The sequence below is a fragment of the Colossoma macropomum genome, unplaced genomic scaffold (genome assembly GCF_904425465.1).
Source record: "Colossoma macropomum unplaced genomic scaffold, Colossoma_macropomum, whole genome shotgun sequence".
Lineage (NCBI taxonomy): Eukaryota > Metazoa > Chordata > Actinopteri > Characiformes > Serrasalmidae > Colossoma > Colossoma macropomum.
In genome coordinates, this window is record NW_023494800.1 from 28,493,147 (window position 1) to 28,513,626 (window position 20,480).

Below are 20,480 nucleotides of genomic sequence, written 5' to 3' on the forward strand. Positions count from 1 at the left end.
GTGGGGAAGAGAGATAGATAAAGGGACTCCAGAAAGGAATTTCCAAAAGTTATAAAACTTAGTTTGTATCCAGAATTTACTTTTGTCAAGTAAAATGTCTCTGGACATACTGGGTTGGTTGAGAGGAGAGATGGTTCAGGTCCTCCTCTCTTGCACAATGCTGCCATGAGGTGAGAAAAATGACACATGAGGGGGTGAAAAGAGTCCTCAAGGAATTCTGGGGCCATTAACTTGGCTGGTTGGATTTTGACCAGACATCCTGACACCTTGTGATTCCTAACAAGTCAAAAGGGTCCCCAGAATAATGCTCAGTTTGTGAATAGAAGTAGCCAAATCCACTACAATACGATCCCATAAGTAAGATCTAAAATGACAATGGAGAACGATTTAGCTATAGACAAGAAAAAAATCTGTCCTCAACTTAACCATGTAGGATCACATGTTGAAAGAACATTAGAACTTCAAATGTATACACAGACTTACAAAGATTCACAGAGAAAAGTAGATGATGGTTACCAGAGTTCTGCCCCTGACCTGGCAGTTTCCCTTTAGAAAAGCTCTCAGAGTCCAAGTTGTATGTGTCCTGAAGACGCATCAGAGCTTTCGCTGCCCCCTTCTCATCTTCCTCATCAGGGAAGTACTGTCTGTGTACTGAAATGTTTGAGATGAAACCTGGATAACAACAAAGGTTAACAGCACCACTGTTAAAAATTAGGATAATAGCTTTAGAAATGTGGTTATACCTTTAAATTAAGAAATCTTCTGAAATCTTATATCTTTCCAAATGTGTCTATGTTTACAATTCTTTACATTTTCTTCTAATAGCTTTCTACAGACCATGAGAATGATCCTCATTGGGTATTTATGATTTATGATACAAGTTTTACAATCATATGGGATCTCTCTATGATACAACTGCAGCCCCTAACTAAATTTTAAAGCCCTTAAATTGTGGTCTTAATGAACATATCCAGTCTCCAGTATCATACTAAGGTCTGGCATATCCAGAAAATATGTGACCACACACAAGTACTGAGTTATTTCGAATTGGAGTTGGGTGCTAGAAGAACTGACAAAATTATTCAAACATTGTGAAACTATTAGGAAGAACCCACAACTGATTTTGACATTGTGAAACAATCCATAGCCATTTTCACGGCTCTTTTGTTCTCAAGATAATAAGTCTTCCAGTCTTTCGAGGCTGTGAAACCCTGGGTGTACAGCTTGACACCACCACAAATACATTTTCTCTCCAAACAAACTGAGCCTTTTTCTTCTCTCTTCGTTTCATATTCACTTAAATGCAACTCATGACAACTGCAAACACTCCACGTGGCAACATGCGAACACATGCTTTGGGGAGTTCAAGTTGAGGCCAGCATTTAGCAGAATGCACAAAATGCTGCACATGAGCAATGGTGGCCTGTGTTTCTCATTATCACAGTAATGCACGGCAGCTCAGTTAAAATGTGAGCCTATGTAGTCTTAAAAGTCCTACATAAAAGATTCTTACATACATAATCTTCTCAGACTCAAAGTCAAGATCACTCTTTACCATGTGAAGGGTCATTTAACACAAGGCTCTCCAGCTCTGACCATTCCGTATTGAGTCTCTTCATCAGCTTGTAGGCATTCACTGGGTGAGCCAAGAAACCTTCTGGGTCTGAGGTAGAAGCATGAGTCAACACTTCCAGCTTGTTAGCCCAGCTGTGGGAAACCAGCAAGCAAATGAACAAATGGGCAACATCTTTTAGTACAGTACAGCAAATAAAGTAATATGATGACTAATAACTACAGGCCCAAAGAGAGAAACTTCACATGATATTTTTGATTTAAGCAAGGCCTTACCGTTTCACAGCAGCAAGCTTGGACTCCTCAGCTTGGATGTATTCCTTTAGAGACTGAACCACTTCTCTCTCTATAAAAATAAGGTCTGTCATCTGGCCTGTGCGTAAGACAACAGAAAAAGACTCTAAAAACTGAAAAGGTCTGGGAACTATAAACAAACATATGGTTTCATAGCAACATTAAAGGGGAATAACACTGATTTTTTGTAATTTCTGCATAATTAAATAATTCAGGGGGATTTGAAGTGAAATTCCGTTTTCTAGAGAAACTTGGTGAGCAAGAATTGTTCTTAATGGTAGAGACAGGAACCAGACATCTAGTATTTAATTCCATGCTTGAGACATTGTTTTACAATAGTTTTGAATCTGGTATTTTAAGACAGTAAATAAAATTATATTTTTGTGTTGTAGACATCTTGAGCTATGGTTCCTATACCACCGCTGTAAAGAAATTTCAGTCTATGTTTCACTACGATGAAGAAGGTCTCTAATCAAAAGCTTTCAAATAAAAAGCACCTCAGCCAAGTCTGATACCAGATGAACAGTATATTCTCTTTGAATTGTGCATATTTTAAAAAATCTGTGAAGTACATCAACAGCTTAAACTTGCTGTTCCAACGCAACTTGTTCAGTTATTACTCAGACCAATATGAACAGTTTGCTGTGGTGTTTGCTTACTGTTCTGTATAAATTCTGTAAGATATTTTTGTTATTTTCCTGATCAATGAAATAATATGGCCACAGTATGGAAAAAAATAAGTCATATACGGCCACTATATGTATAAAAAGCTGGCAGCAAAACAGTAGAGGAGACATGTCTCCACCCAGTAACTTCTAAGTTTTTGAATGGCATACAATTATCCCTCTCACCACACTAACTGTCGGCTAGCCAGTTAGTGAGTCTATTTTCAAACTGGGGAAAACTTTCTCTGTGTTCCACCAGAACTTCACAGAACACATCTGTGTGTTTGTGTGTATCCAAGCTTAGTGGATAGAAGACCAAAGAAGGACAAAGAGATAAACTTCTGGCAGTGATAATGGGAGTGATTAAAAGTCCTAGATCAAGGGTCAGAGTAAGCACCTCTGGCAATAACCTAATCTTAAAGCAATGATTTGGCAAATCAAGTCAAATTTACACTGCTTTATCCCAAGTGAAGTCAGTTAGCCAAAACACGTTTGGTTTCCTAACTGTTTCTTTAGGTTTGCCCTAGAGTTAAAGTTGATAACAAGTAATAAAACATAGCCACTAAGAAAGTATAATGCATGCCTAAATGACACATTTCCCTCACCTCATCAAACTGTTAAGTAATCTTGAATAGGTGTGCTAACGTGATTTCTGACACTTTATTGCACAATTAATCTAATGGACAAAAATATACCAAATATCTAAAGATAACATTAGCACTCATTTTGAAACCTGAATTTTGTCCATACTTTTGTCAATAAGCAAGTCTTTTTGAGATTACCTAGTAACCATGTGTGATATTACGGCATGCAGTTTGTACAATGCTAACCTGGCAGCTATAAGTTTTCATTATTTCTTTGCTACATTAGCCTCATATCTCCAGTTCAAAACTAAAGAAGCACATGTCAGTCATGTCAAACATGTCTTGGCTGATTGACTGTGTTCAGAGTATGGGGGAAAACTGAGCAAATTTGATTTTTGGGTAAAGCATCACATTAAGGTGGCAAAAACACAGATTATTTAAAGAAAAATAAGACATAGACAAACAATTAAACTAACACAAGGCAAATTCAGAGCTTTACCAATTGATGTGAAGATCTCTGCCTCTACGATACAGCAAATGCAGCACGTAGTCCAAACGGTCACAGCCAAAATTTGCATCTTTGACACTGGCTCCTGCTTCAAAAAACAACAAGTATACCCTTAAATACAAGATTGCATTCATTAACAAAACAGTTTGTTTGTGGGACTAAATCCTGAACTGCCTGCACTGATAGCAGGTCAGCTAACAAACAGAAGAAGCCATAGTTACCTTGAGGTTGCTCAAAAGAATCAGTGAAAATGAAAATGGCCTGCAGTTTGGCTAAATGTGGCTAAAGCATTCTAGGCATGTGCAGGGTATATTATTCTATAACCCAACGGACAAACACTAACAGATGATGTAAGCAGAAGGGCACAGCCTTCAATAAAGGCTTTCGTTTTTCATCCATATCTGTGCCAAATTAAAAAGAAGCCAGTGTCAGGTCTAAGCCAATTATTAATAGTAAAAAGGGGAAGAAGGAAAATACTCACAGGAGTTCAAGTTAAACAATGTTTTACTGACTCTCAGTTCTCAATTGTTATACTTCTTAAATAAACAACAGTTTTAAACATCCTAAATATTGTAGCTCTGAGGGTGGGGCTACCTACAGTTCTTAATAGTTTTGATTTCTGTTTTTACCACTTTTTTATTAATTGTCTAAAAAGGTTGTTAGTTGTAACATTAACCTCACACTAAAAATTAGGTAAGGATGTATTTAATAGGTTTTTGTTTTACAAACCAAGATAATCTTTTGTGTACAGTTCAGCTTGTATTGTCGTGATTTATTTAAAATGAAAGTGTCCTGGTGGCACAACCATCTAAGGTTCTGCTCCTTCATCAGGAGCTTTCCTGCTTCAATTCTGGCAATGCCACGACAAAACAGGCAATGTTTTTACCGATGCTGATAAAACTGTGGGTCGCCAGCATTGGCCAAAATATTTCAGCAGGGTCTTTCTGAAGACACATTTGAGACAGTGTCACCACTACAAGAGTATGCAAGAGCACAAAAATCATATATATTTTAACTAATATTACTTGCGAGTAATTCGGGATCACATGTTCTGCATGACTGTATGATTCTGCAGACTACCCACAGAATATGTGATTTGCTCCCTTGTTCCTCAAAAGGATTGTGTCTTCTTTTACACAAGCCAGAGGCTGTGTTAGCTATCAAGACACAATAACAGTGCACTCCTCCACAAACATTTAAGATCCAATCAACAGCTAGCATCTACATAGTCTTACAAGTATCAAACATTTCTGTAGGCTGTATGTGCATTAGACAGGCATCAAAAATTGCTTATTTCAAAATATATCAAGTTATTGTTTTCCAAATGTTTATGCTCTGTGGGCAAGCAAAAAGCTTTATTATTAATGTATTAAGAAGGCTGTGCCATGTGCTTGTCCTCCAGGCCCCGATGACGGCCACGAGAGCCAGCAGGAAAGTGGCCTTGCCTCGTGCGCCATCCACCTTTCCCTTGCTGATCTAATCCTCTCCCCATCTGCACTCCAGGTTTAGGTCCCGCCTTCCTGCCGGCTCTCGCAGCCATCATCAGGGCCCGGGGGACAGGCGCATGGCACAAAGGTGTTTATTTAATTACATATTTTTCTAATTAAATGTCCTTGATTGCTAATAAACAGAACCAGCCCTGAAAAAAAAAGTATCAGTTAGGCTCTACTCAATAAAGCACAAACAAACTTTTAAAAATTACTTGATGCATTCATGTGTAGGTAACAAAATGCCACAAACTGAGTTTTGCACAAAGGTGTGCATCTGTAAATCTGTGTGGAAATTGTAAATAAGTAGCTGTTTACTTTTATTGTAAATACAATAAAAGTAAACAGCTACGTTACCATGTGTGCTTACTTTATAAAAACATTCTATGAAAACTGCTGAACAGCTTCCTGAAAAACTTAAAATTTATATATATATATATATATATATATATATATATATATAAAAAAATTACCAGTCACTTACCAGTCACTGCCCCATTGTTCTACGCATATTTTATGGAAATAAACTAATAAACTCAAAATCCCATTATCATTCCTAATGATTTAAGTTACTTATGACTTCTCAATATTGTTAAGATAGAGATAATTTCTTTGGAGAAAGACATTTCCGTAGAACCACTCTTTCCAAAGCCATAAACTAGTGTAATACACAGTAATCTATACATTTTCTCTCTAACGTTCTGTGAGGAAACAATGACTTTTTGCAATAGTGATTTCAGTATAACACTGTACCGTTCTTTACATTTCTGCACTGTTTGACAGCTGACAGAAGAATGTCTCTTACATAGTCGTTTGATCAAAGCTGTACAAACTATTTGTATCCTGAAACAGGATATTTTTCCAAAGAGCTGCAAAGCAAATGAGGCAGGTGACTAAACTGAACAAACAAGAAGGATGGTAGAAATACCTTTTCTCTAAAAGAGTGATTTTGTAAACATTACAACGTCATGAATCATCATAATAAATGATTTTACTTTAATCACAACTGAAAAATCTACAGGCTTCTCCGAAATGTCATAAAGATGCCTTCAAAAATCTTTAATAAAGAACAGCTTAGCAATAATTCTAATTATGTATGGCTTGACTTTTTAAGTATTCAATATTTATTTGCTGTCATGAGCAGTTTTCTATGTCACTAGCGTAATAGTGAAGATGTCTAATAGACTGGTGCAGTGCTACAGATGGAAAAAATGAAGCGGCTCTGCCATCCTTCCCTTCCGAAGACCTACATTCGCAAGCTAAAGCAACAAATGGCATACTGCACAACTAAACTACATGAACCCACATTCCAGATGCGGGCATTTAGTTATAACCGATGCGTTAAGAAGACAATTTGGGTCTACAAATCATTATTGGCTGTAATTAATCAACAAACTAACTCCAGCCTGTTGAGCTTGCCTGTGCATTTTACGTAAAAACTCGGTTTCCCAAGATCAGAACTTAATAAAAACATACAAGTGTGTATTTTGCTGGTTATATAGCTACTTTTCTGGTCAGACTGTAGGCAGATTCCTTTGTCGACCCGCCATTAACTTAGTTGTAAACTTCGGCGACGTCAGCAACTTTACGAGATGTTTCCAGAATTTCCAAATCACTGCAGTGGGGTCTACACCACTTCCAACGGCCGAATACAAGGGAAGCACTTCCTAACAACTGGAAACCAAGGCTTATGCCTGTAATTGAGATTTACAAGATGGACACTAAAAATTAAGTTTTCTGACATAAAGCCTTGTCCACACAGAACATAACGCATGCTAATTTTAAACTTAAAAAGATAACTAAACGTAATCTAAAACATGCTTGCTGCACGATACGGTCACCTGTATAGCCTACATATTTAACGTGCTTGAGCAATCCAGAGAAACATTAGTAAACACGACTGAAGGACGTTATAGGCGACACAAATGAGTAACGGCTTCAAAAATGTAAGACGTTATTAACTAAAAAATCCTTACCTTTCTTTGTTAAAGATGCAGAGACAAGTCTTAAAATTCTTCAAAGTATCTACAGTTAAACCCTTTGAGATCTTTCTGCTACGTGAACGGTACGTAGCGTGTTTGGCTGCCACGTCCCGGAGCCTGTAGTATCGTTGGACTGAAACCCACAAACCCTCTGGAAAATGCGCAGACTCATTCCAGCCCATCCACCCCATCCACACTAAACAATGTGGGCAATGAAGGGCTGTTTCTAAGAGCGATTTAACAGTTTGTATTTAAACGTCAAAGCTAAACATATTCAATTCAAAAGCAACACCAATATGACTGCAGCAAAGGACAAGCCTTGATACATCAGAGAGCGGTCGTAGTATAAATCCAGAAATATTTGTGGTCCTTGCCATAATAACTTCATGTAAAAACATGACCGCAGCGTTTCACTTTGCTTACCTCGGGTTAAAATGGAATCTCTGGTACGACTAGTAAATCTGGCTTGTGGTGAGGGTTCGCTATGGTTTTGACGAGGATTTACGGTAAATGACAACCTGCCGGACTGCACGTTCGCAAGTAAGAGTGCCACGCTAAAAATATGGGGTGCATTTTAATGCTCTCTAAGTGGTGAGAAACTGACATCGTTACCTAGTCAAATCATTTGAAAAAGATTTTCCATGCTTGTTCCCTCTTTCAACTTATAATTAACATTAGCAAAGACACTAGAAGCTGTGATGTTGATGTCGGATCTTATTGTATAACGCTGTTATTTACAGCACCTTGAACAAACCACACATTCGTAATAAGCAGAAATAGTAGTCATGTAAACTTCAAGTGTGAATGGGGAGCAACCTTATTATTTTATTTATACAACAAACTATATTTACAATATATTTACATATAAATACAAGTCTTTGCAATGCAGTCAGTAAATATAGACAAAAATATGAATATGAACTGAACTCTGGTTTACTTGTGCAGGTTCTCTAGCTGGCAGCAAACCAGAATATTTGATAAAATTATCACCATGGACATCAGAAAGTAGGCTTACTTGAAATTTCAGCCACAAGAGCAACCAGTTCAGTCCAATACTAGCAGTATCACCAGCCTATATCAGCTAGACCAATTTTTCTTTTCATTACTACCAGACAGATTCATATGTTTGAGCATGGGAGCTTTTTTCTGTTTTCTTGTTTAGATTAATGCAGGTAGTAGTTTGCATTGCTCAACAATTAACTATTCTTTTTACATTAACTTCACTGAAATTATTATTATTTTTTTGCTAAGAATGATGGAACATGCCATATTTCATGCATTCAGGCTATGTTCAGACTGCCGGCCCAAATCCAGTTTTTGGCATATTCATGTTGATTTCCTGTAAGGCTTCAATTTCTTACTGGCAGCTGGCAGCAGGAAGTATCAGTCAGTGGTGGCCGCCTGTCGGTCACTGGCAGCCCCCAGTTATTCAGTGGCAGACGGCAGCCGCCAGTTGGGTAGTGGTGGGAGTTACCTATCCACGTGCATTCTTGTCACAGGTGAAAAGCACACCAGCAGCTGCCAGTGCAACTTATAATTCCAGTCAGCTATGATGTAACTGTAATTGGCTAGCCAGTTAGCAGTGGGGTTTAACAATATTCATGACTTGCTGACAGTTTATCAGCATTCATGAGCTATCACTACATTAGCATACCTTTATCATATTAATCTTAATTTCCTAATATTAATTCTGATCAAAGTATGTAAAAATGTAAAGGTATAAACATAACTTAGATTGACAAACACATACAAGGACAGATATAAAGTTTGCACACCTTTTCATGTATTTAGAATATGAATTCGAATATGAATAAGCTTGTGAATAAGCCCCTATCTACACTACTTTAGATTGGTGTTGGAAAGAAAATAAACAAAGGTCCTAAAACTGCTGGCTCAAAATGTGTATTTTTATTCACCGCTATATCAACTTTATTAAAATTAAAAAAAAAAAATTTACTGAAAATGGAGACACTGCAGTGATAAGAGGCACAGTCCTCAAATCTCTGTAAATATCTTATACACCTTCAAACATTCTGAGGAAGTCTAATGGGCTACATAACAGGAATGGGTGGATTAAAAAATGAATACCATAAGACTTCGTTAGTAGGAGTTCATCTTAATTTGAGTAGCCAAGTATTGGACAACAAAAGTAGCATTCAAATAATTTTATTAACAAATTTACGTATTTGCAAAATTTACATATTTACATCTACTTTTTGTCCACAGGCAGTATAAAAAATGTACAATTTCCATGTTATAACTTTGTTATGGTTCTAGAGCCATACATCAAAAGCTTTTTTCTATGGATATCAAAAGTCTATATAATATATACAATGTGATTAATTTAAACCTAAAGACCTAGGTCTTAATATTATCTAATTCATTAATTAATATTAATTGTCCTTAATATTATCTAATTCACAGTAATGAACCTTATTTCACGTAGGAACCCAGAGCAACAAAAACACTGGTAATAGTTGAATAATTGGTATTAGCAACATAAACAGTTTGGTTTAGAGGAACAAAAGGATAAATCAGAGTGCTGCATGATAAAGCAGCCCTGAAGCTGAATACCTAAGTTCTTATAAACAACAAAATCCCATACATCCTGTCCTTACCTTCTTGCTTTCAATTTATTCACCGGAGACCTTGGAAATGTCCCAATCACGAGTCATTTCTGCCTGGTATGAGTGGAACTCCTCCAGCTTCTTTAAGAATTGTGACCTTGTAGGGGAAAATGTGTCAGCGCAAATAGGAAACCGACTAGCTACAACTGATTCAAGTAGACCTTGCCTCTGGTGTGATGACGTCAAGCACGAAAGAGACATTTCAGACTTCACTCTTGTCAAGTTTTAAAACTGCAAATGCCTTTTCTACAATAGCAGTAGAAATATTTGAAAAAATGCATTTCATTCTGCTGCTATACACAGGTGATCAACTCAAGAGCAGCTGTAATTAATACTAATTAATACTACAATGTGCAGATAAAATAGAGTATTACATTCTGACACAAGTAAAGAGTACAGCTACACAGAATGAAGTGCACTACAGTGTACTAGATTAGCCATTTTCATTAAGTTCTTCCTGAAAGTTGATTTACATATTCAATATGGTTAAGAATATTTGTGTAGATACAGTAATATTTTAATAACATAATAATTATTCAATTTAATTATTATGATATTACACTACCTGTTTTTCATCAGAAACACAGAAATGACGTTCAGTCATAGCTTTCATTTCGCGGTTAAATGTAAGGTTGTTGCGAAGGAACATTCAATGTGACTTCAAGGTCCCAGATAGAAGATTATCTCTCAGTTTCTATAGAAATTTGTTTTTAGAAATGCACAGATCACCATAGGCAGCTGTTAGAATGTTAAACATTATAACTTCAAATGTTAAGCATTAAAACATATTCTTATACCAGAATTTCCCCATCCTCTATCAAGTCTGCAACCAGGCCTTTCCACAATGCTTCATGTGTACTACAAATTAAGAAAAATTATTTGACACTATTTCTGTCAGTTATCTATTATTCTCCATTATATGAGGAATCTAGATAAGTGGTTCTACCTTTCATATGGGTATGGCACTGGGAGATGGCATCCACAGCTAAATTGTGCATCTTTGTCCAGTGTGGATACATCAATCCTTGCACAGTCACTGTTCGATCATGTCACAGTAATCACACTGGATCTGCTGCACTGTTTTAATGTGGGAATGTATGGTTCTACAAAACACAATGATATACAAACAAATAACTTTGCAACAATATTAGACTATACAAGGAACTACATGTTTAACACAAATCTTTAAAATATATACTGTGCCCATTTTTTTCCTGTCTTCTGGAAAACGCAAGCATAGATGTCTCAGGCAATGCAACTGTTATCTGCTATAGCACCTTGGTCATCTTTTCTCTCTAGACGTGATGGAAGTCCTATGAAACAAACATTCATTTGTCAGTACATACATACATGTCAGAAGAAACCTACCATGACATCAAACACTGTATTTTTCTGAGTCAGAAGTATTTCCTGTGTATTTGTATGGATAATATAAATCCTTGAATCTTTGAATCATACCTCAGAAGCCACACTCCTCACCAGACACAAGGCAAACGTAAACGGCAAATCTTTCCATAATGAAGAGTTTATTCTGATATTTTGGCAGCCCTTACATCCAACTCAGCCATCTGTTGCACAGATAGAAGCTCTGAATTCTATTTTATGATGGTATAGCTCAATTATAACTAAAAATTCTAAAACAAAATTTACATGTAGGCACCAGCAAGCACTAAATACATGCAAAATATCAATATGCAAAACAACCTTTTCTCCACATGACAAAGTGGGTGCCAAGAAAAATAAGACTGCATGTAAGTAAAAGAGGTTCAATGCACATGCAATGAAGAGACCTCTTGTTTTGACATGTTAAATAGCAATAGTATCTATGTAATGCTGAAACAAATTTACATACACAAAATGACATATTGTGCAAACAAGCACACTACAATTTATTTATTTGTCATTTTGTTTCCATGACCGGGCATTTGTCACTTTCACCCAGTCAGTGAATCGTGTCAACAAAATAGATTTCTGAAAGAATACAGTTTCACACGTATATGTAGAAATTGTATGTATATGTTAAATACAGCCAATCTGTCAACCCACATCAAGAAAAAAAACAATGTACCTTAGCATTTCCATGTAATCATTGTGTAACTAAAGGTTCCAGAGTCATACATTTGAATCTCTTTTCCAGGGATATCAAAAACCTATACAAAAAATCCAACATATAATTATTACAACCTTTAAACAATATTGCCTGCTTTACAACAATGAGATTATTAGTTGAAAGTAATGACTGTTTATGATACCCAAAGAATGTAGCGATTTCCCCAACAGTTCCCCCAACAATCTGTGGCCACAGCACTTTCTCAGTGTTCTGTAAGAGAGCATTTTTAAAGGAAGGTTCCTCAATTAGTTTTGTAAAAAATATACATGCTAATGTGGCATCCTACCTATACAGGTGCTATTTCTTCATCCGGAATGTTTCTTTTAGCTTGCCATTTCCTGTGCCATACAATGAATGTGTTTGTTGACAGAGCAACAATCTGTAGTAGCAGAAGAACAAACACTCTGGCATCACTAGTGTGTATGTGGTGTTTCACTGCATGGATGGGTTAGATTGCGGAGGTGAAATTTCCCTGTTGTGGGACTAATAAGGGTCACTTAATGATGTAGATGATGTAAGCTCTTCAGTATACTCATGTTTGGGTTCTCTGAGGCAATTTGAACCACTTGACTGTTGACGACCTGTAAAAATGAAAGGCCACATATCACCATTTTACACTAACCTCAAACAGTAGGGAATTAAGGGATTAGTTAATACAAAAGAAAAAATAAGTCTTGTGTCATCAGTAAGACAGGGCAGTCTTGGCAATTTCTGCAACAGGAAGATACTGTGGACAGATAATCTGGAGGTCTTTGATTGTAATTTATCATCAAAACTTGTGTAAGTTGTGTAAGTTATCATCAAAACTTGTGATTGTCTGCCAGTCATTCCTTCGCCCAGTGTACAACTTCAAGAGTTTGTCCTAAATTTTTTCCCAAAAATACATGGCAAAATTGCATAGGTTGCCAATGTAAAACTATGCTACATAAACAAGGGGTCTGCTGTCTATGTTCTTATTACCTGATTTTCAGGAGCAATAGGGAACATGGCTACTGAAAATACACTGTCATCACACTCTATGTGATGATATTCTGCATTCATGTCTGCAGGAGATGGGACTCCTTGACTTCTCTCTGTTGAAATGAGAAATTACATCCATTACCACTGAGGTCAAACCTTATCACCAGAAAAGCAAAATTATTTATTAATTTAAAAATAATTTATTATTATCTTAATTACTTAAGACTATAAGTAATTAATTGTTGCCAAAACAAGTACCATGAGAGCCGAATCTCATTTTCCAGTGATGTCTATATGCAAGGCTTGCTTAGTCAGCATCTCCAAGGTCTTGGCATATTTTTGGTTGATACGAATGTTGTGAAGATGAAAATATAGTCGCAAAGAAAACATGTAATGTTCATCATTCATTTGGCACAAGGAGTATCTGCTTGACGACAGTTCTCTGTTTATCTGTTCAGCTGCAGAAGAGTTAACCAGAGCAGCCAAATCTGGCACCAGTTTTAGGCTCCTCAGAAAACCTCAGAAAAGCATCTCCATGGTCGTAGGACTCTTGCCACCACAATGCTGACTGGTAATACACTACAAAGTGTGTACAGGTCATGTGTAGCACTCCACTTAAATGGGATATAGATTAAAACAACCACATTCTGCACGTATTACAGCAGCATGGTTCCATAGTAAAAGAGTCCGCTTGCTAAATTGGCCTGCATAAAGTCTAGACCTGTCAACATTGACAACATTTTGTGCATTATAAAGTGAAAAATATGACAAAAAATACAAAGGAGATCCTGAACTGTTGAGTGGCTGAAATCCTACATTGAGCAAGGAGAATTTGCTAAATTTATCTATAAAACTTCCAATCTGACAGTGAAAAGGGCTAATGTGACTTGCTACAGTATCATACGTGTTTAATAATAATTACACCGAAGTAGTTAGAGCAGATCCATGTTGGCTAAATGTGATTCTGACGGTTGAGGTAAGTAAACGCCGGTCTCGTGCAGTGGGCGGGAACAAGCGGCGACGTCACTGCCGTCTAACTAGAGCGTCTCATTTATCAATCTTATAAGGATAGATGACAGCTGGAACGCTGCCTACTTAGACAGCTGTCTATGTAAACAGCGGCTACTTAGAGAGCTCACTAGGTTTTGAGACACACCCAATAGTTGTGGTCAAACGCGGAAAGTATAGGCTGTTTGTGCACCTTTATGACTAGAAAACAGATAAATACCCCAGAAAATCAGAATAACTTACATTTGAAGATGACGTCGCAGCTTGGTGAAGCGCTTCTGCCCGCCATCTTCAAACAAAAGTTGCGCCGCGCTGCATCGCGGGATTGCCTCAGCGGCTGAGGAAACATCCGATGCTCTCTGGATATTGGGCCAAAATGAGAGACCTCAGTAGGCAGCATGTTTGAGATATCTAAGAACTGGGACAGCCTTCTTGTCGGGAGCGCGCATATTGTGACGTAAAATGCTGTCTATGTAGAGAGCTCACTAGGTTTTGAGACACACCCTTTGTCTTTCAATGCCTCTTACCATCACAAAACCCAGATGTCACAATCTGCTTTCCAAGCATCTCCCATCTAGACCTCACATTATCTTGAGTGTCCTGGAACTGTGATAATTTTAAAGGGATTTATGAAAGTTAATAGTCACACTTAGCAAGGAATTCGAGGCATTTCAAGAATTTTGTTGTGTATATGATACCACAGAGACTGTGGATTAGTACCACAGTAATCGTAATAGATCAGTAGTAATAGAGATTTAACAGTACTAAATTTAACCCTAAACATCTCAAGAAGAGATTCAAAATCTATGGCCTTTAAACCTCCTTGCTCATAATCTGTAATTGCTTGAAATGTTCATAAATAATGTGTTTTATTCCTCCACTAAAAAATAAAATATGACAAAGTTGGCTGATTTAATTGCGTTCAGAGAAATATATAAAGAGCAATATAGATAAACAAGCCTCAGGATACCCTTTGTTTGACAGAAGAATATGACCTAAAATAGACAAGTCTCTAGTTAACCCCTGATTCAGCAAACTTGTCACTTTAACTAGCCTGGGAATTATATTCAGCACCTCACTTGCAGTTTTATTTTAAAAAAAAAAAAGCCCAGATATTTAACTTCACAGGGATTCACAGGGATATTAGCAATTTCTTTCAGTGCATAATTGTGAATTGCAAGTAGTGAAGTCAAACACTTTTGAAAAAAAATAACCTTATCAACTACTATGATGACCATATCACTATTCTTCAAAAATAAGGCTGTATCATAAACTGACTTATAACAAATTCTCTACTAAGGATGTCTATGCCATGAACAACCTCAGACTTTTTAATATAAATAGCTATTAACTCAACATCTAAAAAACAGTAAAGCTCGACACCCTTGGTGATTCCCCTTTTAAATGGTTCCCCTTTCAAATGTTTATAAACAAATTTATGGTTAAAATATTATTTTAGATTACAATAAATAGACTACTATAAATATCATTACAAAACATAAAAACTATTTCATAAAAACGTGGACTGAAGCCTAATATTTCCAGAGGCTTAAACTGAAATTTTATTCCAACATATCAAAGCTTTAAAAAAGTCTAAAAACAAAATAAACCTTTGATTTGGTAACAAAAATCATAGTCAAGCATATCAAGAATCAGCAGAATATGATTGTGCATATTTCTTCCTTTAATGAAAGTTGAATAGGTTCCATCGATTATCCTTATCAGCCCCCTTTTCAGTCTGTTGGCATACACATGTGAAAGCAGCTCATAGTCACAGGAAAGGAGTGTTATGGTAGGGAACATAGTAGAATGGTCTATAAGCTTTGAATAAAAATGTTTTTATGTCAGACCAAAAATGTTTGTAAAATTCAACTGCAAGGCCATTGAGGCATTGATTTACCACTGAGCAGCAGGAAAATAGAGAATAGTAAAGTCTGCCTCAATAAAACTAATTAATTAATTTTTAATATTTTTAAAAACATGTATACTAATGGTAAAACCTTATTTTTTGTGTATACTGCTTGTGTTATTGTTTTGTATCCGGTGTCGACCAGAAGAGGATGGGTTCCCCTTTTGAGTCTTGGTTCCTCTCAAGGTTTCTTCTTCTTTCTTAGGGAGTCTTCTTTGCAACTGTCGCTACTGGCTTGCTCATAAGGGCTTGGACCCAGATTTTGCTGTAAAGCTGCTTTGTGACAACACCTATTTTAAAAAGCGCTATATAAACTTTGACTTGACAACACAGTACACATTTTTGGGTAGTCAGTATGTGCATGACTAATGCATGTGAACAAGACATTCGAAAACATAGGAAAATGATTAAACCCATACAGAGATTCAGTAGGTACATGGTCCAAATATTTATGTAATTTTTAATAATAACACCAAGCATTCTATATCTCTAGATTTAGCATGATCTGAGCTAATGAGATATGTCAACTATCAAGTTTGCCAACAACTAACTACAGCTCCAAGATTCAAAAATATGTTAAAATTGTCAATAGTGGATGTAAAGTTGTTTATACATTAAACAAAAGAGCAAAGAATGCAATAGGCAGCAGAACAAATAGTTTATTTTTCCACACAAGTTTATTTTGAAACAAATCCCACATGGTTTTAAGATTTTTTAAAATCTTTTTTTATTATTTATTTTTTTTTACATTTTTAAAGAAGAGTGGGGGTTTGAAACACAATAACCTAGAACTTTGTCCAAACCAAAGTCAGGGTTTTGGCTGTCTAAAATTCCCTGTACATAAAAAATCCTTTCACAGAAAATGTATTGTTATGACTTTGTACTGTCTTATGCAATGGCACCAAGATATGTTTTGAACTGTGTTGAAACCACTTCCCTCCAAGTGAAATTGGAATGAAACAACCTCTTTATCATCTATTGGCTGGCTATTTGCACTCTTTAGCCCCACGGTTTGTTCATCTAATATCTGAAAAGGATTAGTTCCTGATTTTTTCTTGGAAGTGTAGTATCTATCTACATGCAAAACTCAGTTTCTTGCTCTGGGTAAAAATATTGGAGAAGAAATACTAAGCTAACTAACGTCAGACTTACAAGTTGTGCATTTTTTTATTTTTTGATTTTGGTGAGAACTAACACTTTGCATTACTTTTTTACTTAGACTAGGTAAATCACTGCAATATTTGATTCTGATTCAAACCTAAAGTACATAAAGCATCTGAGAGCAGGAATGTTGAGGCTTTAAACATAGGCTATGGTCCTAAGAGATATGTCCTCTAGATGTCACTATGCTCAAAGAGTTTTCTAATCAATATATTCAATAAGATCTCACACTATATATTAATATCTACTTGTATTTGCATTGTCTCATTTCATTAAGGCCGTATTAATTCTAGAAATTTGCAGTTCAGTCTTTTTTGTCATTTTTGCTTTCACCAAAGATAATTTGTGTTTTTACTGCAGCTAAACATAGCGAAACAGCCCATCAACCTGTAACAGGTTTATGTCTTCGTCTTGATTGAATTAAGAAGCTCTTTTAGCAGTAACATGATTCACTGCTGCACTCCAAGGAATTCAAAGTTCAGCTAAGATAATTTAAGGCTTTGTGTTGATACAAATATGATGACATAAACTTATTTTCTCAGATCTCTATAGAAAAGAAACACAGTCTCAAATCCAGGTTTCCTCTTACAGTTAACTGGAACCTATATGTACATGCACACTAATGGTTTGATATTAGTGTACAAAGATGTCTTTGTCAATCTAAGCTTAGTGCAGTTTAAACATGTAGCGGACATGTAGTGGATATGTAAATGCTTTGATTGCTCCACTGACTTTCACATAAAACTCTTCCAACATTTCGTGGTGCTATGTGCAATATGACACCAAAACCAACATGAGTAAAAAAAAAGGCAAAAGCGCTCTCAGAAATAAACATCATTAACTATTTAAATGGAAGGAGAAAAAAAGAATGTGCAGATTTTCAACAGACATGTGCAGTGCAGTGTGATATGATAAGTAATATTTAGAAATTTATAACCAGCATGCATGAACCTAAGCTGTATGTGGTTGAGCAAAATGGAAAATAAAGTATATTCATGTCATAAACAGTTTGCTTTTGTTTTCACACAGAGAGCTAGATACAATATAATCATGAAGACCGGCTAGTTGTATTTGGGCTGGAAATCTGTAGGCATGTCACAATTCGATTTAATTTCGATTCAATATGCAACTATAATATCTTGATACATCTTGATGCATCTCCATTTTTGATTTCTAGAGCTTACATTATGTGTCACAGATTGCATACAGCTCATGATTATGGGAGCAAGAGCTTTCCTCTCTCAGTCCAACTTTAGATTGTGACACTATTTTGCTCCAAGTTAATTGGAGCAACTTATCTAGTGTAACATAATTCACAGGGCATGAGATACCCAATGGGGTGAATGTTGAACTATAACTGCAATATCTGTAATAGTGCACCCAGTACATTCAAGCACATGTTCTGTGAATGTCACAAAGTAGTAGATCTATGGACCACTACAGTAGATATTTAAATTAGGTGTTTACCACCTTTATAGCAGAGTTGCTCTGAAATTTACCTATATTTGCCTGGAAATCCATAAAGTGTTTTCACAATTTTACAACTCATCTGGACCATCCGGACCCTTAAGCTGTATGGAAGAAGCTGGGAATTTTCCTTGGACGATATGTCACACTCTGGAAAACACAAGCATGTGTTTTTTTGGTAAGCTGCAGCTTTTCAGTTAATCATTCAGTAAATATTTAAACTTAGAGCTTAACTCTGAATATTACTGGCCTGTTAGCAAAGCTGCTTACTTGCACTGGTTTGCATTGTATATGTTTACTGTCATTTTTCATTGCCTTTTACTTCATATACACACAATTTGTGAAAAATTGCAGGCAATTGCGCACAAATTTTAGGGGGTGGGGGCTCAAGGGGAAAAAAGGGCAACAAGAACATGAACTCAACTTAATTTACAGCAATTTATCATCATATCAATAGAGGCAATGAGCGTGTTTACATGTGTTACACATAGTGTTAAGAGTTTTCCAAAGGCAGTTGAAAACAATGTTACTGCCTGTGCAGGGATTTGAAACCCAATCACCTGTGTGCAAAGCCTAAGCATCACTCACTACAGTATTTAATCACCATGTAGTATTTAGTCATAAAGGTATAAGCTCAGCAGAGTCTCATATAAATTCCTGTTTTTCTTTTAATGAAAACTTGGTATATAAAGTTAGCACACCCCTTATTGCTGACATTATGTTTGGTTGTTGTTCAAAATAACCACATCATGGAATGTGATGCTTTCTTAAAAAGATTATCAGTGCTTTATTGGAGGGATTTCCAACAGTGTGGTGATGCCTGACAGGTTACTGAGGAGAACCACAGATGGTTGGTGCAGCACCAGAGGGGGTACCCAAAAATGATGAATCTCGTTGAGTCAGAGCCAACCCATGAGCTCTATTTATGGAATGAGACTAGGGCCCTGTTTAATTTTTCTTTTTAACTTGCCCTTGCCCACTTCACCTAACTATGTACATCACACCTACGATACACAAGTGGCTATATGCAGCAGAAGTGAGGGAGGGGACAGCAAGGAACGGATTATTCAAACGAAAAGCACTAACGCTTGACAGGTTAGCTTCAGTGAGCTAATCAACTTTCCATGCAAACTGTATGTCTGAATTTTTGTCTTTAAATATTTTAAGGACACTGTTAGCTATCTGCTAACTTGTCATTCTTTTCTAAAGAAAGCAGAAGTTCAGTTACAGAGAATATAAAGTGTAAACCTGTTAAAAGGGCTTGTTTATAACAACCAACTGGTAATTCTTTATCTGATCATATTTTACAGACATGGATCTAATTGATAATTTCCAGGATAGCTTCACTCCATATTATTTGTTTGTTGATGTTCATTGGTTCCAAAATTCCAATATCCTCTAAGAACAGATCGAAATGTTATTATTGCTAAATTTTCAATAATAACAATAATAATAATAAAAATGGTAGTTCAGTTTGTGGTCATTTGCCTTTAGGTGTTAATTCTGAAAAGTTTTAAAGAAGAAAGGAACAAGAATTATTATTATTATTATTATTATTATTATTATTATACTCTGAAAAAAATCTTAATCTGGTCTTGGTCTTAGCCATTTCTGGTCTCAGTCTTGACTCAGACTCAATGAGGTCTTGGCCTTAACTTGAATTCGTATCTAGTGGTCTTGACTACAGCGCTGTTTTGACCCTTAAAGGGGGATTCCACCTATTTTTCAAAGGTTTTGCATAATTAGATGGTTAAAGTGTAAACAAAGTCATTTATAGTGGTTTGATCTGAAATGCTTAAACCTAGAGAAACTTACTGAGTCAGAATTGATCACAGTGGTGGTCATAGGAACCAGATGTTTATATGCTTCTACTGCCTCTAAATTCTACATCGCAAGCATTATGAATGTGCTGTCTTTTAAGATAAGATTTTGATCTAAAAAAAATCTTATTAATTCATAGCACAAAGGTACATGTGGGGCATTGTTAGACAAAACAATCTCCAAAAAATGTTTTTTTTTTTCCACAGATTTACAACCATTTTACCATTATTGGCATTGCATACACAACTCAGAAGACATGTGTGTGTTCACTAGTCATTTTTTGCATCGTAAGCAAAATGGTTATATCTGTGTTGTTGACATTACA

At 36.2% G+C, this 20,480-nt stretch overlaps 1 protein-coding gene and 1 long non-coding RNA gene across 7 annotated transcripts in view; both read right to left on the minus strand.

Moving 5' to 3' along the window:
- Window positions 1-7,231, minus strand: part of p4ha2 (procollagen-proline, 2-oxoglutarate 4-dioxygenase (proline 4-hydroxylase), alpha polypeptide 2) — a 30,079-nt gene extending 22,848 nt beyond the window's left edge. Inside the window, exons 1-5 of one of the 6 annotated variants that reach the window (XM_036587510.1) lie at window positions 7,087-7,231; window positions 3,615-3,711; window positions 1,849-1,945; window positions 1,556-1,707; window positions 535-672 (exon numbers count right to left, since the gene is read on the minus strand). In XM_036587510.1, coding sequence (XP_036443403.1) covers window positions 535-672; window positions 1,556-1,707; window positions 1,849-1,945; window positions 3,615-3,693 — 466 coding nt within the window. In that variant the 5' untranslated portion in view covers window positions 3,694-3,711; window positions 7,087-7,231. Of the gene's footprint in view, window positions 1-516; window positions 673-1,555; window positions 1,708-1,848; window positions 1,946-3,614; window positions 3,712-7,086 lie in introns of all 6 variants that reach the window. The other 5 variants (XM_036587511.1, XM_036587508.1, XM_036587507.1 and 2 more) reach the window with 5 other exon arrangements.
- A 3,148-nt stretch (window positions 7,232-10,379) lies between these two features.
- On the minus strand, window positions 10,380-14,891 carry LOC118819674. Its single transcript, XR_005008195.1, has 7 exons — window positions 14,041-14,891; window positions 12,790-12,902; window positions 12,116-12,410; window positions 11,972-12,039; window positions 11,788-11,869; window positions 11,178-11,287; window positions 10,380-11,032 (listed from the first exon to the last, which is right to left on the minus strand). It is a non-coding gene; the product is annotated as an uncharacterized LOC118819674 (long non-coding RNA).
- Between the last annotated feature and the right edge of the window lie 5,589 nt (window positions 14,892-20,480).